The sequence below is a fragment of the Clinocottus analis genome, unplaced genomic scaffold, assembly GCF_023055335.1.
Source record: "Clinocottus analis isolate CAN_PGR_092001 unplaced genomic scaffold, fCliAna1.0.p SCAF_10, whole genome shotgun sequence".
In the NCBI taxonomy this organism is placed as follows: Eukaryota; Metazoa; Chordata; class Actinopteri; order Perciformes; family Cottidae; genus Clinocottus; species Clinocottus analis.
The window spans coordinates 4,307,177-4,321,547 of record NW_027175821.1 but is presented as its reverse complement, the minus strand read 5'-3'; the positions used below and the strand labels follow the sequence as shown (position 1 = coordinate 4,321,547).

At 47.8% G+C, this 14,371-nt stretch overlaps 2 protein-coding genes across 4 annotated transcripts in view; one reads left to right on the top strand and one right to left on the bottom strand.

Moving 5' to 3' along the window:
* tenm1 (teneurin transmembrane protein 1) overlaps positions 1–8,277 on the top strand; it is a 165,157-nt gene extending 156,880 nt beyond the window's left edge. For all 3 annotated transcript variants that reach the window (XM_068583575.1, XM_068583566.1, XM_068583583.1), the window contains 6 exons: positions 940–1,082; positions 2,890–3,101; positions 3,376–3,677; positions 3,911–4,617; positions 5,385–5,527; positions 6,679–8,277. In XM_068583575.1, the coding sequence (XP_068439676.1) occupies positions 940–1,082; positions 2,890–3,101; positions 3,376–3,677; positions 3,911–4,617; positions 5,385–5,527; positions 6,679–7,434 (2,263 nt within the window). In that variant the 3' untranslated portion in view covers positions 7,435–8,277. The remainder of the gene's footprint in view (positions 1–939; positions 1,083–2,889; positions 3,102–3,375; positions 3,678–3,910; positions 4,618–5,384; positions 5,528–6,678) is intronic.
* Positions 8,278–9,658: 1,381 nt separating this feature from the next.
* LOC137794990 (SH2 domain-containing protein 1A-like) lies at positions 9,659–12,433 on the bottom strand. Its single transcript, XM_068592193.1, has 3 exons — positions 12,045–12,433; positions 11,717–11,780; positions 9,659–10,291 (listed from the first exon to the last, which is right to left on the bottom strand). Exons 1-3 carry the CDS (start codon positions 12,179–12,181, stop codon positions 10,046–10,048), a joined length of 447 nt encoding a protein of 148 aa, XP_068448294.1. The 5' UTR covers positions 12,182–12,433; the 3' UTR covers positions 9,659–10,045.
* Between the last annotated feature and the right edge of the window lie 1,938 nt (positions 12,434–14,371).

Genomic DNA, 14,371 nt, shown 5'->3' with positions numbered 1-14,371 from the left:
TGATCCTGATGAAAACTTCAAGAGTTTTATTTTGACACTTGTGCTAAAGACCAACAGTCCAGATGCATTGGATTTTTTTTTCACACAGTTTTGGAAATAAAAACACACTATAACAAGAAAAAGATTCAATATAAAATATGAAAACACGATACATGAGCTATATGCTATATGTACAAACAGTGGTAGTATGTACAAGAAAAGGTATTAGATGCAGTGTTAAATCCTGAGTGCTGTTCCTGGATTGTGAAAAGAGGAAAAAGGGGAGAGTTATATGGTAAAATTGCACATTTTGAGAGGTGAGAGAAAGTTATTTGGGGATATCGCACCTTTAAAATACATCCCATATCGCGCACGACAAGTGAAGCGAGGCAATGTTTGGTTATCGTTATTGTTAAACTTTGAGGCGCCGTGCTTTGAGGCGCTGTCGTCGGGCCAGCCGTACTTGTGCCGTAACGTAACACTGATTGGCTTGATGAAGGTAGTATAATTAATGTAGAAGCGCTGCTGCACAGCCCCGAGTCCAAACGCGCCACACGCCCAGCTGTCCTCGCAAATGACTCTGATTGGACTAATGAGGAGGCTGATTAAAGGTCACATTTTTTATTATCATCACCACTGATCTGATTTTTTGATGAAAGTTGTGGGACTGATTCGGGCAGCGTTTTTCCGGCATTTAACATGTTTTACTACTCGCCGGCTCGATGTGGGAGGGGGGGAGGGAGGCTATAACAAACGGCTCCATTTTGGAGATTTGAAGAGGCCGTAACTGCCACAGCGGCCAGTTTGATTTTGACGGAGTGCCTGAAAGGATGATGCAACTTCTTACCTGAATGGCCCTCGGGGTCTTTGTGTTATTCAAGAGCTGCGTGGCATGTTTACCCACAGGAAAATACTGTAATTTATCATCTATTCTATGAATCTCTCTCCATTTTTTTTAAGGTACACTCCAGCGGCGCGGCTCTCCGAGGTGGTTTACGATTCCACTCTGGTGACCTTCACTTACGACGAGGCCTCCGGCACCGTCAAGACCATTCATCTCACCCACAACGGCTTCATAAGCTCCATACGCTACAGACAGACGGGTACGTACAGCACACACACGCTCACGTCGCCCACCGCAGATTTTAAAACATTTACAAAGTGACGACGAGTCATCTCTCGATGTATCGGTTAAAAAACGACATCTCGGAACAAGAAAGAAAACGCCTCGTGTGCGTGACTCGTCTGCGCTGTGACTAGACGTGCGCGAACGTCGCGCAGCTCGAGTCAGATTTTGGTTGCGAGCGATCAAACTCCATCGTCTGGCTTTGAGTCATCTGTGCTGCTATTTCATCTGAGACTGACGCAGCAGCAGTTAGAAGTGTGAATAAGGCCGAGCGTGCCTTGAGTGAAAGAAACTGTGGTCTACCGCAGCTGTAAATACGAGACCACCCCCTGTGCTGTGAGCCTGTACACACACACACACTCACACACACACACACTCACACAGACCTCCACCTCCGCAAACCATGCTGCCTGATCAAAGTGAACAAGTGAGTCTATGAATACAAGCAAACATTAGGTGGGCTGAGAATGTTTGTGCAATGTGAAAACAGTCGTTCATGTTTTCTCGTTCCACTCGCACATTTTCGAGCGTGGGACAGAAAAATCATGAAGTCCCACCCGAGGCCATCGATAACAATTGTTTCCCTTCAGATTCGGTAAAAAATAAAATGTGTTAGAAAGACATCGCGCTGCATGAATTGCGGTATTGGCATTGCCGTCAATGGGCCCCCTTCCGGCTATGGCGGCGGCGGTTATGTTCGGACACCTCCATTGTTAAGACAGTTCAACGATTCCCTCAAGTTACGGAGTCTTTCCAGGGTCGTTGAGAGCGCTCTCATCTCCGCCGCTGGTTCACTTCACACAGCTTTGTGATTGGCTCGCCGTAATCAGGTGTCACTAATCTGCGCTGCACAGCTGTGTGTGTGTGTGTGTGTGTGTGTGTGTGTGTGTGTGTGTGTGTGTGTGTTTATCGCTTTGCCCTCACTGTGAATAGACTCTCACCTTCCTTTAACTGATCTCATTTCAGCAGAACAAACGGAGCCTTGGAGAGAGGAGAGATAGCGGTAATTGTCCCTTGAGAGGAGACAAGGAAGAGTAGGGACCAATAGAAGTAGAGACAGAGATATAGAGAGGTAGGCGAAGAAGAAAAGGAACAGAAAAGGAGAAGGAAAGATGACAGCTTGGGGAAGTGACAGCTAGAGAAGCGAGACGAACAGTCTGCGAGCTCCCTAGGGCTGTAGAAAAACCTCCGTCTCACTCTCTTCTTGCTTCTGCCGTTTCCCCCATTAGCGCAGGTTTAGAATCAACATCCCACCGAAAATAAAAATAGAGGATGTAATGCTGATCCAGCTCTCTGCAGTCTCCAAAGCCAGACACTTATTCATTTTAACTGCAATCAGAGTCATCTCAAATAGCACCGTAATGGCGTTTGCATTAGCAAGGCCCTTTTTTTCTTTTCCAAATGGAGGACGGGCCGCGTGAGCCGGCAAGCCGAGGTGACGGATGGTGTTGTTAAAGTTGATGTTCTGACATTAAGGAGCGCATTGGTCCATCATGGCTATTGTCTTTAGATTTCATTATCTTCTCCGTATTAAAGGTCACCGCTGGAAATGCCATAGAGCTGTGGGGATAGTTAAGTTGGAATGGATTGCGCTGCGTGTGTCTGCGGTAATGATGTTGAATTAGTCCTTGATTTGAATTAATTAGGAAGGCTGGTGCAGGGTAGCAACGGTGGCCAACTGTGAGGGCTCGTGTGTGCAAGTGCATGTGCATAGTGAGACGTGCATGCTCACGTGTGTCATCGCATATTATTAAATATTGGTGGATTTCTCCTTTTGGTCCTAGGTCCCCTGACGAGTCGTCAAATCTTCCGCTTCAGCGAAGAAGGCCTGGTCAACGCCAGGTTCGACTACAGCTACAACAACTTCAGAGTGACCAGCATGCAGGCGGTCATCAACGAGACGCCTCTGCCCATCGACCTGTACCGCTACGTGGACGTGTCGGGACGCGTCGAGCAGTTCGGCAAGTTCAGCGTCATCTTTTACGACCTCAACCAGGTAGGCGGGGGGGAATACCGTCGACTGAAATACACGACACACCTTAAGCGAGGACGTCTGTAGTAGTCTGGCTTCAAACTGTGGCTTTGATGTTGTAACATTAACAAAGATTGAGTGCGTTGCGAAGCGATGGAGCATCTGCCGGTTCTTTGTTTTTTGTTTTTATTGCCCATAACTTCACCGTTTCAAGTTCATTTTACGGGCTCTCGTCGACTGCGAACCAACTCCCCCCCCACACCCCCTCCCCACCTGTCTCGTCTGCGCTTTTGCCCAGGTGATCACCACCCACCTGATGAAGCACACCAAGGTGTTCAACTCCTACGGCCAGGTGGTCGAGGTCCAGTACGAGATTCTCAAATCCATCGCCTACTGGATGACCATCCAGTACGACTCGGCGGGGCGCACGACCACCTGCGACATCAGGGTGGGCGTGGACAACAACGTGACGCGCTACACCTACGAGTACGACGCCGACAGCCAGCTGCAGAGCGCCTCCGTCAACGAGCGGCCTCAGTGGCGCTACAGCTACGACCTCAACGGGAACATCAACCTGCTCAGCCACGGGACCAGCGCCCGGTGAGTCGAACGTACACGTCACGGCAATGAATGTGCGGTTACAAAAGTCAGAAGACGCGTGTGGCACGCGTCCTATTTCCGGCCTTGCTAGCAACATGGCTAAACTTGCTATATTGCCATTTGACACTGATGTTCCCTTCAACCACAGCTTGATTTGTCAGATATTAGCATGCTAACAGGCGAAGCTAAGATGGTGAACTTGATTAGGAGTGATTTATTGATTTTAATCCCAGACTGACGCCGCTGCGCTACGACCAGCGAGACCGCATCACGCACCTCGGCGAGCTGCAGTACAGCGTGGACGACGACGGCTTCCTCCGCCAGCGGGCCAACGACCTGTTTGACTACAACTCCAACGGCCTGCTGACCCGCGTCTTCAACCGGGTGACCGAGCGCAGCGTGTGGTACCGCTACGACGGGCTGGGCCGGCGCGTGGCCACCAAGAGCAGCCAGGGCGACCAGCTGCAGTTCTTCTACGCCGACCTGTCGCACCCGACCCGGGTCAGCCACCTGTACAACCACAGCAGCAATCTGATCACGTCGCTGTACTACGACCTGCAGGGCCACCTCATCGCCATGGAGCTGAGCAGCGGGGAGGAGTACTACGTCGCCTGCGACAGCGTCGGGACGCCGCGGGCCGTCTTCTCCAGCAAGGGCCGGCTGGTCAAGGAGATCCTCTACACCCCGTACGGCGAGGTCTACCAGGACACCAACCCGGACTTCCAGCTCGTCATCGGCTTCCACGGGGGCTTGTACGACCCCCTCACTCGGCTCGTCCACCTGGGCAGGCGGGATTACGACACGCTGGCCGGCCGCTGGACCTCGCCCAATCACGAACTGTGGGGGGAGTTGAGCAAGGAGCCGAAGCCGTTCAACGTGTACTCCTTCAAGAACAACTGCCCCGTTGGCCGAGTGGAGGAGGTGACGGAGTTTACTACGGGTGAGCCTCACACAAACACACACACACACACACACACACAAAACGAGCTGCAACACGAATACAGGCAGGTATTTCTCTACTTTACACTAACGCACACACACACAGGAAACATCTGCCACAAAGACTGAGCGAACGGGGCACTCAGCTAACCACAGGTGAGCTGCATCGCGGAAAGAAATGATGTGACAGGCAACGTACTGGCAACAGAAAGGACAGCTATGCCTCTGATCAACTTGTTTTTTTTTTTTTTAACTCGGGCTGTTATGTTTTGTTCCCTCTGTCTGTCAAGAACATACTGTTTCCCCGGGAGACCAAACAGAAACGCAGGCGAGGGAAAGAGATGGAGCGGGAGAGCGCGAGAGTGAATATAGGATGTGGGTGGGGGCGTGTGTCCTTCTGGTTAATGGAACATTCATTTGGCCTGTCACGTTTCCCTGCAGCAGGATTGTTTATTACAGAATTTGTTTGTCAGGGAAACACCAGCCGAAGCGTCTCTGCCCTGTATTATACCCATATATATATATATATATATATATATATATATATATATATATATATATATATATATATATATATATATATATATATATATATATATATATTGTGTGAGCTCCCGTACAAGGTGTTGTTTGCCCGGCCTTATGACTTTTTGTTTGCTTCGCGGTATACGCGTTATATTCTAACTTTCTCCCGTTTGCAATTTCCTCTCCCTCTCTTTCTCTTTCTGTGCGTCCCTCTCCGTGTTTTGTGTGTTTTTGTGTGTCCAGACATCGGCAGCTGGTTGCAGCTCTTCGGTTTCCAGCTTCATAATGTCGTCCCGGGCTTCCCGAAGCCCGAAGTGGGCCGAATGGAGCAAACATACGAGCTGATGAAGACCCAGACCAAGACGCAGGACTGGGACTCCAGCAAGGTGACGGACCGCCGGACCCTTGCAGTCGCAGCTCCATCAGATTGTTCTGATAAAAGTTTGCCGAATACATCTAAAATATTAGTTTTAGTCAATTCATCCTTCTCTTTTCTCTTCGTGTTTGATGATTTGGGTTCTTCCTCCAGCATTATGGCTGGAATCCACACCACATTAACATGAATAATGTCTTTTAATATCAGCGTGAGTGCTGAATATAATAAGTCGACCGACCAATTAGTAAATAAATCTGATCCATTGTCATTGAAGTCGCTTAAGTCAAACACGACTTGGTTCCAGCTCCTTGAATGTGAAGATGTGTAGCTTTTTATCATTTCATATCATTGTAAATGTAATTTCTTTGAGGATTAGACTGTTGTTCAATTAAATGAAAAGACTCCTGTCAGATTAATCCATTATGAAAATGGTCGTTAGTTGCAATCCGATGAACATCACAACGTGAGTGATTTAAGTAAACTTGCGTGTGAGATAAATGAATGTTCGGTAGATTCAGAACAATACACCCGTTGTGCGCATGGCACAAAAGCCCAGGATGGCTTGCTTTTACTTTTAATTAATTCATTTCAACAGTATGACAATTTCGTCACAGTCCGGCTGCAAAGAGCACCGACGACGCCAGCGACAGGTTCAAAGAAACAGAAACAAGTCAAATCGTTTCCTCCCTTTTAAGAAGCAGAACGACAGCGTTGGGAGCGCCGTGGGAGACGAGGAATAATAATCTTAATTGTGTCTGTGTTCCACTCAGGTTTGCTTCTTTCACAGCGGACATTTTGACTTTTTTTTTGTAGTAAGAAAAAGCACAGTTGTTACAAATAACATTAATTATGGCTCTGTTCGAGTGTCCGTACCGCGACAGCGTGACAGCACAATACCAGAACCTGAGCGTTGAAACCGTGACGGCTGAAAGGAATTCAGCTCTCGTTCTTTTATTCACAGCCGTCTTGCGAGGAGAAGGACCCATTGTGCTCGCGTCCAGGACTTTATTGAAACGCACAAACGGAAGAGGGGCGTCATTAAAGTGCAATTCAAAGTGTCTGTCGTGGAGGAATCTGCACAAACCTCTGAGATATCTTTTTGTTAACCACAACGTGTGTGTGTGTGTGTGTGTGTGTGTGTGTGTGTTGTTTTTTTCCCAGGTGGTTTTGGGGATCCAGTGCGAGCTGCGCAGGCAGCTGAGGAGCTTCATCTCCCTGGAGAGGCTGCCGCTGGTCCCGCAGCCCGTGGGCTCGACGCGCCACCGGCCGACGCGCCCGCCTCCCTTCGGCTCCCGGCCGTCCCTCCTCGGCCCCAGCATCCGGTTCGCCGTCTCCCGCGGCCGCGTCGGCGCCGAGGTCATCGGCGTGGCCAGCGAGGACAGCCGGCGCGTGGCGGCCGTCCTGAACGGCGCCGTCCACCTGGGCGGCCTGAGCTTCACGGTGCACGGCTGCGACACCCACCACTTCCTGCAGTCGCGGCCAATCGAGGAGGACCTGGCGCTGGGGCTCGGGGTCGGCGGCCGCGTCCTGGAGAGCGGCGTGAACGTCAGCGTCTCTCAGATGAGCGCCACGGTGAACGGCAGGACTCGACGCTTCGCCGACATCACCCTCCAGCAGGGCGCGCTGTGCCTGTGCGTGCGCTACGGCGGCAGCGAGGACGAGGAGAGGGCGCGGGTGAGGGAGGAGGCGCGGAAGAGAGCGGTGGAGGCGGCGTGGCAGAAGGAGCGGAAGAGGGTGGATTTAGGGGACGTGGGCAGCCGGCCGTGGAGCGAGGCGGAGAAGCAGCAGCTGCTGTCCGGAGGACTGGTTCAGGGCTACGACGGCTACTACTCCCTGCCTATAGAGCAGCAGCCGGAGCTGTCCGACTGCGCCTCCAACATCCACTTCATGACTCTCAGCGAGGTGGGGGGCAGGTAACAGAGACACGCGAGCAGCCCCCCGCCCCACCAAAGACTGCCTGTTTCTACTCTACTCTGATTTGTTCTACTGTTTCTATACCGTATCAAAACAAAAAAAAAAAGAAGAAGATGATGAAGAAGAAGAAGATGACGACAAAGAAGAAGAACAAGAAGAGAGATTGGGGGTGGGAAAAAATGATTTCCAAATGCCTTTAATTGTGACAAAATGATGGTATTTTATTATTATCGTCCAGTTCTCCAATTTCTAACAGTGGCACAAGCAGTGTGGTTTGGCTGTGGCTTTGCTTTTTGTATCCCGACCGACGAGACCGAGACCGACCGACCGACCGACCGTCATTTGCTGTTTCAACACTGTTCTTCATTTTGGATTCACTGAACTGTAGAGACGAAGACTTTTCAAGGATCTGCCACAGTGATGGATCCTCTCCACGACTCAAAAAAAAAAAGAGCTCTCCGGTTTGCCATTTGAGTTCCTCCATTGGTTTACCTCGGATATACTATCGTTTACATATTGTGTAAGAGAGGCCTTGTCGACTCTGGCGCTCCCCTTTAGAGGCAGGAAGCCTCTCCCGGCTGCTTCCTGCCTCTGGTGTGCTCCCAACAGTAGTTTGTATGAGTGTGTATACTAAAGATCAAGAATGTACATAGCCAGTGCTTTCACACTGAAAAAAGTGCTCAACTGGAAATTCTGTTGTTCATAAGTAAGTGTCGGTATTGTTAATCAATAGAAAAACAGTTACATTTTTGCAAAGAATTATACATGGCTATAGTAAATATTCTCGCTGAAAAATCTGACTTTATTGGGTTACAATGCTGATTAAAGTTATTATGTGTGAATTACCAGATTGCTCACTGGGATTTCATCGGTATTGTTGCTTACTTCTCTCTCCGTCTTCTCTCTTTCTCTCTTTCTCTCTTTCTCTCTCTCTCTCTCTCTCTCTCTCTCTCTCTCTCTCTCTCTCTCTCTTTCTCTGGCGTCTCCTCCGTCTTCCCTCCACACATTTTTTTCCCGTGCGCTCTTTGTTCTTGTTTCTGGGAGTTTGTAACTTTCAAATGTGCCGTCATTATCACCCATCATTATGGCTGAAACCGAGATATGCACGAGAAACCTGCGTCTGTCAGAAGAGGAGAAGAAGAAGAGGAGAGAGAGGAGGACGGGGGGGGGGAGAAGAAGAAGAAGAAGAAGAAAAAGCAGAGAGGAAGGGAAGAAGAAGTGTGACAGCTGAGGCTCAGCGAGTGGGTGGTGAGTGCAGAAGGGGCAGGACCTGGAGTTGGCTGTGCGGTTCTTACAGCTTGTCTCCTCTCATTAGGAAACGCCAATCAGGCTCCATGTGAACTACTTCCAAGAGAACCCCCCCCCCCCCTCCATCCCCTCCTCCCCTCCCCGAAAAAGAAAGTTTAAAAAGAAAGTAGAGAAGTTTGTTTGTCTATCTTCTTTTTTTTTTTTTTTAATGGAGCTACCACTAATCCACCTCCCCGTCCGTCTGCCTATCCCCCGCTCGCCACCCTCCCACAGTCACTCCACCATCTGCCCACCATTAATTGTGCGTGTGTGTGTGTGTGTGTGTGTGTGTGTGTGTCTCCTGGGCTGCGGATGACAAAGCCGCACAATGCATGTGTTCTGACTGCGAGCAGGTGACGCTCGTCCCTCGACTAGAGAGCGCGCTTTGCCGACGGCGGCCGCGATGCTCCGTCCCTTCTCTCGGCCATATGCTGCGTTAGATACCGTCCGGCCTCGCAGAGAGGAGGAGGAGGAGGAGGAGGATGAAGAAGAGGAGGTGGAGAAAAATGGAGGGTCCGGTTGCTAGGAGACGGCTCGCACTGAAGAATTGTCTGGGCTGAATGGATGCTCGCTCGCTCTCTCTCTCTCTCTATGTCTCTCTCTCGCTCTCTTTCTCTCTCGCGCTCCTTCGCTTTTTTTTTCATGAGGAGCCAGTAATGTCAATCAGATGAATGATGGCTTTCTCCTCCCCTCTCTCCCTCTCTCCCTCTCTCTCTCTCTCTCTCTCTCTCTCTCTCTCTCTCTCTCTCTCTCTCTCTCTCTCAGCACTTCAATATGTCAAATTGAATTTTTGTTCCACATTATGTGTCAGGGAGGGAGGGGGGGCTGGTGTATGGCTGTGTGTGTGTGTGTGTGTGTGTGTGTGTGTGTGTGTGTGTGTGTGTGACCCCATTTAAAAGAGTTTATTTCCACCAATATCATTTATTTCCTTTTTGCCGTTCACACAACTGAATTGCATTAAGAAAACAGAGCACAGTATTTGTTGTCAACTTACGCATGCAGAGATGGATATTAATGTTCCAGCCGTTGAATATTTTACATCAACATCCCTGAAAGTTATGAGGCTCTCTGTACCGCATATGCGAAAGGGGGGAGGAAGAGGAGGAGGAGGAGGAGGAGGAGAAAAGAGATGCTGGAAGGAAGCTGAGATCTGAGTCACAGCTCGAGCTCAAATGACTAAATTTAACAAACTGAGGAGCTCATTAATTGGAAGAGAGAAAGAAAACTTCACACACATCCTGCAAAACGCACAAGTCGGCATCGTGCACAAAAAAATCCAAGATGTTGTTGTTTATAATTAGGTCAGTAGTGAGCTGTGGGTCCGCCTCTAACCAAACGCTTGCTGCACCTGCTTGTTCCTGTTTTTGGGTCGCTTGGCTGCGTGTGGCGACGGCTGCCGGAGCGCGGCGGCGGAGGAGGCGGCGGCGGCGGCGGCCTCCACTCGGGTTCCCGCGAGCGCCTCCGCCGTGACCGGGTAGAGGAGAGGCATGGCGATGCCTTGTCCCGGCTTCTTGAACGCCGCTATCAAGTTCCTGATTCGCCGGAAATATCGTTTCTCCACACCGGGAGTGGTCTGAAACACAAGAAGAGGAGGAAGAGTCAGCTCCTCCGTCTTCATCTCTAAGGAAGTGAGAGGACGCGACGGGTGGATTCACCTTTTATAAAAGACATCAGATACGCCGAAAAGCAAGGGGCATTGTGGGTAGAGAATCACAGCAATTATATGTTTTATCTCCACTGATCCTCACTGGTCTCACATTTAAGGCAATAAAAAGGTATCAATAAATGAGACGGTGCAAAAAGAAATGTAATCAGTAATTGCGATAAAAAAAAAAAGAAACTACGGTAGAAGGATTGAAATTTACACTCGAGAGGTTTAAAAGCTAAATCAGGATTTGTTCTCTGAAAGTCTTCACTCCCCTGGGCTTTTTTTTTATAAATATATATTTTGTAAGGTGTTTAATATCAGATTTACGCGTGACATTCGAGAGGCTTTGAGTGTCCCAGCAGCAACTCAACAGCTTTCCTTGTGACTGAAGAAAACTGAAATGAACACAGAGATCATTTTTAGTCATAAAAAACAAAGCAAAGTTATTTAGAGTGATTTTGTGACTTTTTTTTTTTATTTGGCTTCAGTGAAACTTCCTGAAGGATAATTTAAAACCCTCCTAACATTACCAAATGAAGCATTATCAGCGTGTATATTACAATTCAGTTAAGGACACTTAAAAACACACGCACTGCTTTTTTTCATCCTGTTCCATCTGTAAAGCTGAAATGAGGAAAACAAATATGTTTTTTAAATCCATCAATCAAACGCAGAAGGTTTCCTCTTCTGTCTTCGGCCACGAGCGATGCCTCTGTTCCCTCCTGGAATATTTCATTAAAGTCATCGATACTGCGATGAATACTGAGCTCGTCCTGATGTTCGTTTGAGTCCAAACTCTTTCTCTCGCGCGCGGCCGTCGTCTTCCTCGCCGTCCGGATACGACAGCGAGGACCAAACGCGGCAGAGCGAGAGGCTTCAGACGTCTCCATGCGTTCGCATCTCGTTGTGTTTGCGTCCCCCTCATATATGACAGCATTTCTGATATCTTTCCATCAGAAATGCTGTCAAATGCAACTCTACGTTTCCCCCCCCCGATCTCTGGAGTATATGCTGATGCTGGTGGAGTCTTACAAATGGAGTGTTTTATATTTTTTTTTTTAAAAAGGTTGTTATTGGTGCAAAAGAAAAAGGAAAAAACAATTTCTCTGCGCATGTCGATCTCGTAGAAAAGAAGAAAAGGAAGAGAGAAAAACATGTTTGCCTCAAATTCATAGCTCGCTAAATTAGGCTGTCACCAAGAACAACCTCGAGAACTAATCAACAAGCAGACAACGTGAGGTGTGTGTGTGTGCGGTGTGTGTGTGGTGTGTGTGTTTTTTTTGTCTGTTGCTGATCCTGTAAAGTTTTTGAGTTTGTCTGCAAAGAAATGCAACAATGAAAACGTCTCACTTCTGCAGCCCACGAGCCGGCGTCGTCCTGGTGGAGTCGGTACGTGTACACGAAGCCCTTGTACCTGCACACACACAAACAGCTTTGACCCTCTCAGAGTAATAAAGTACACATCAGTATTACTCACAATGACATACATGTATACGGGCTTTTGTTGCAAGGTTTTTGCATGGCAACAAAATGCAAAAACATGCCTTTTTGTGCTTCCATTTCTCTGAGCAGTTCAATAACCTCGGTACAACAGAAATAGGATCGTGTGTGTCGATGTGACGACGTGAGGCCTCGCATCAGACTCACAGACACTTTCCCACAGTGGCGTCGTACTCACAGCACACACAGGCAGTAGACGCCGGTCACGGAGTCGCTGTCGCGGACGAGGTAGCACCCGTCCCGCCCGTCCAGCGCCAGCCGCCGCTCCCCCTCCTGCATGCCGATGGGCCCGTGGTAGACGGACAGGTCCTCCATCACGGCTCCTCTGCAGGTCCTACTTGTCGCTCCCCTTTCCTTTCCCTCGTTCTCATGCGCCTTCGGTTGTGTTTCCTCGCTGCAGGCGAGCCGCTTTGCTCTTCACGGTGAGTCCTGCAGCGGTCCAGCCTCTCATCGGATGTTTGCTTCTCACTCTTTCAAAAGTCCTGAGCCCAAATGCGTCGCTCCTCTCGTCCACTGGTAGCAGCGCTCTCTCTAACCTCTCTAACCTTTGTGTCTCCTTGCTCAGCCTTCCTCTTCTACAACAACACACACACACACACATGCGCGCGTGCACACATGCACACAATGTGGGTTTGTGTATATCTCAGGAAATGATTGCTTTTTCTTTTTTTTTCCACAGGAAATAACGTCAAAGATTGTAACTGAATATTTCCACAACAATAGAAAGCACAAGAGGGATGAAATGAACGGAGCAACATCGATCTTTTCACACAGCAAAAGGTCAAATGAGCTGATGCGTTGAATGTTTAAAGCTAATCCATCTGGAGGCCTCGCTTACTGCTCTTTTACACAAGTTTACTTACTGCTCTCTTTTTTTGGTTTCCACCACAGTTCCATGAACAGTAAATATGTTTATTTTGGTCAGTTCCTTGTTTTTTTTTTACAGTAAGTAGAAGTACGTACTGATTAGAATAAAAAATACTCCAATGCACATCAAAGTATCTAAATGTACTTAGTGTTTGAAAAGTATTCATCCTCCAGTAAAAGAAGGGCCCATGTGATATATATATATATATATATATATATATATATATATATATATTTATATATATTTATATATTTTTATATATATTTATATATATATATATATATTTATACATATATATATATGTATTTATTTATGTATATATATATGTATTTATTTATATATATATATATGTATTTATTTATATATATATATATATGTATTTAGTTATATATATTTATATATATGTTTATATATATATGTATTTATTTATATATATTTGTATATATGTATTTATTTATATATATGTATTTATTTATATATATTTATTTATATCATTTGACCAGTTTGTTCCTCAAAGTGTTCAAACGTGAAGTGTAAGAAGAAAGTTCCTCAAACTTATACCACACTTGAGTAAATGAATGTTTTGAGTCTCAATACTGAACAAATTTTTAGAAAATGATCCGTAATTCTTCTTATTTCTCGACTTAGAATTGTAATAAAACCCGTAAGAAGAAGGAGCTTCACTCCAGGGCCTGTTCACAGAACCACACGGTTAAACATCGGCGTGTTAAATTGAAATCATGTGAGCTTGATGAGTGACGGCAGCCGAGCACAACGTTTAAAACCTGCTGTTGGAAAAGCGTTCCCGTAAAGCTCTCAGCTTACATCACACATCCACTCTGCCGCAACACATGTTCCCAGGCACATGTCACTGAGCCGTCGTCTTACAGACACACACACACACACACACACACACCTGCTCTGCACCAGCTAACGAAGCTGTGCAGCAGCATCCTGCTGGCTGCGACTGACTCCTCCTGCAATCTGTCCTGTCACCGGGAAAGTTCTGTTGTGTCAAACCGAAGACGGCTGATTGAAACATCGAAATATGGAGCGTTTTCGCGTCCGTTTCCCCAGATGAGAGCGCGTCTGGTGCGAGGAGGCCGCTCAGCCGTGTTGAGATGTGCACGTTCCCCTCAGTGATGCTCTTCGTGGAGTCCTTCAGGCCTCCAGACGCTCCCTTCAGGATAAAAAGGTCAACTGTTGGCTTGTAGCCCGACGGAGAGCATTTTCCAGGCTTCCTTTAAATGCGGCGTTTTTGTTGAAGATGTCTGTTTTTATACATTCAGAGCGGGACACTACATGAGTCATCGGTCTGTGTCAGAGCCGCCTTCCCCCCTCGGCTCGGAGAGATCATGAGCGGTGGGACTCGGAGGCCTCTGTCTGGGTAAGCAGCCAGCGGCGTCTCAGCCGGCGCTTTGGCGGCACTTTGGCGCCATCCAGTGGCGATTTCTGCAAGATCATTGAGGAGCGATGACGTGCGAGTCGACTAAACGACACTCTGGATGCCTTTTTTTCTCCCCCTTTTTTGGTGGATTTTTTATTCCGTGTAAAGCATTCAGTCTATTTCAGTTATACGTCGAGGATAGAGAAATGCAAAAACAACATTTAGACTCTTTTTCCAGCGTTCCCCCGCT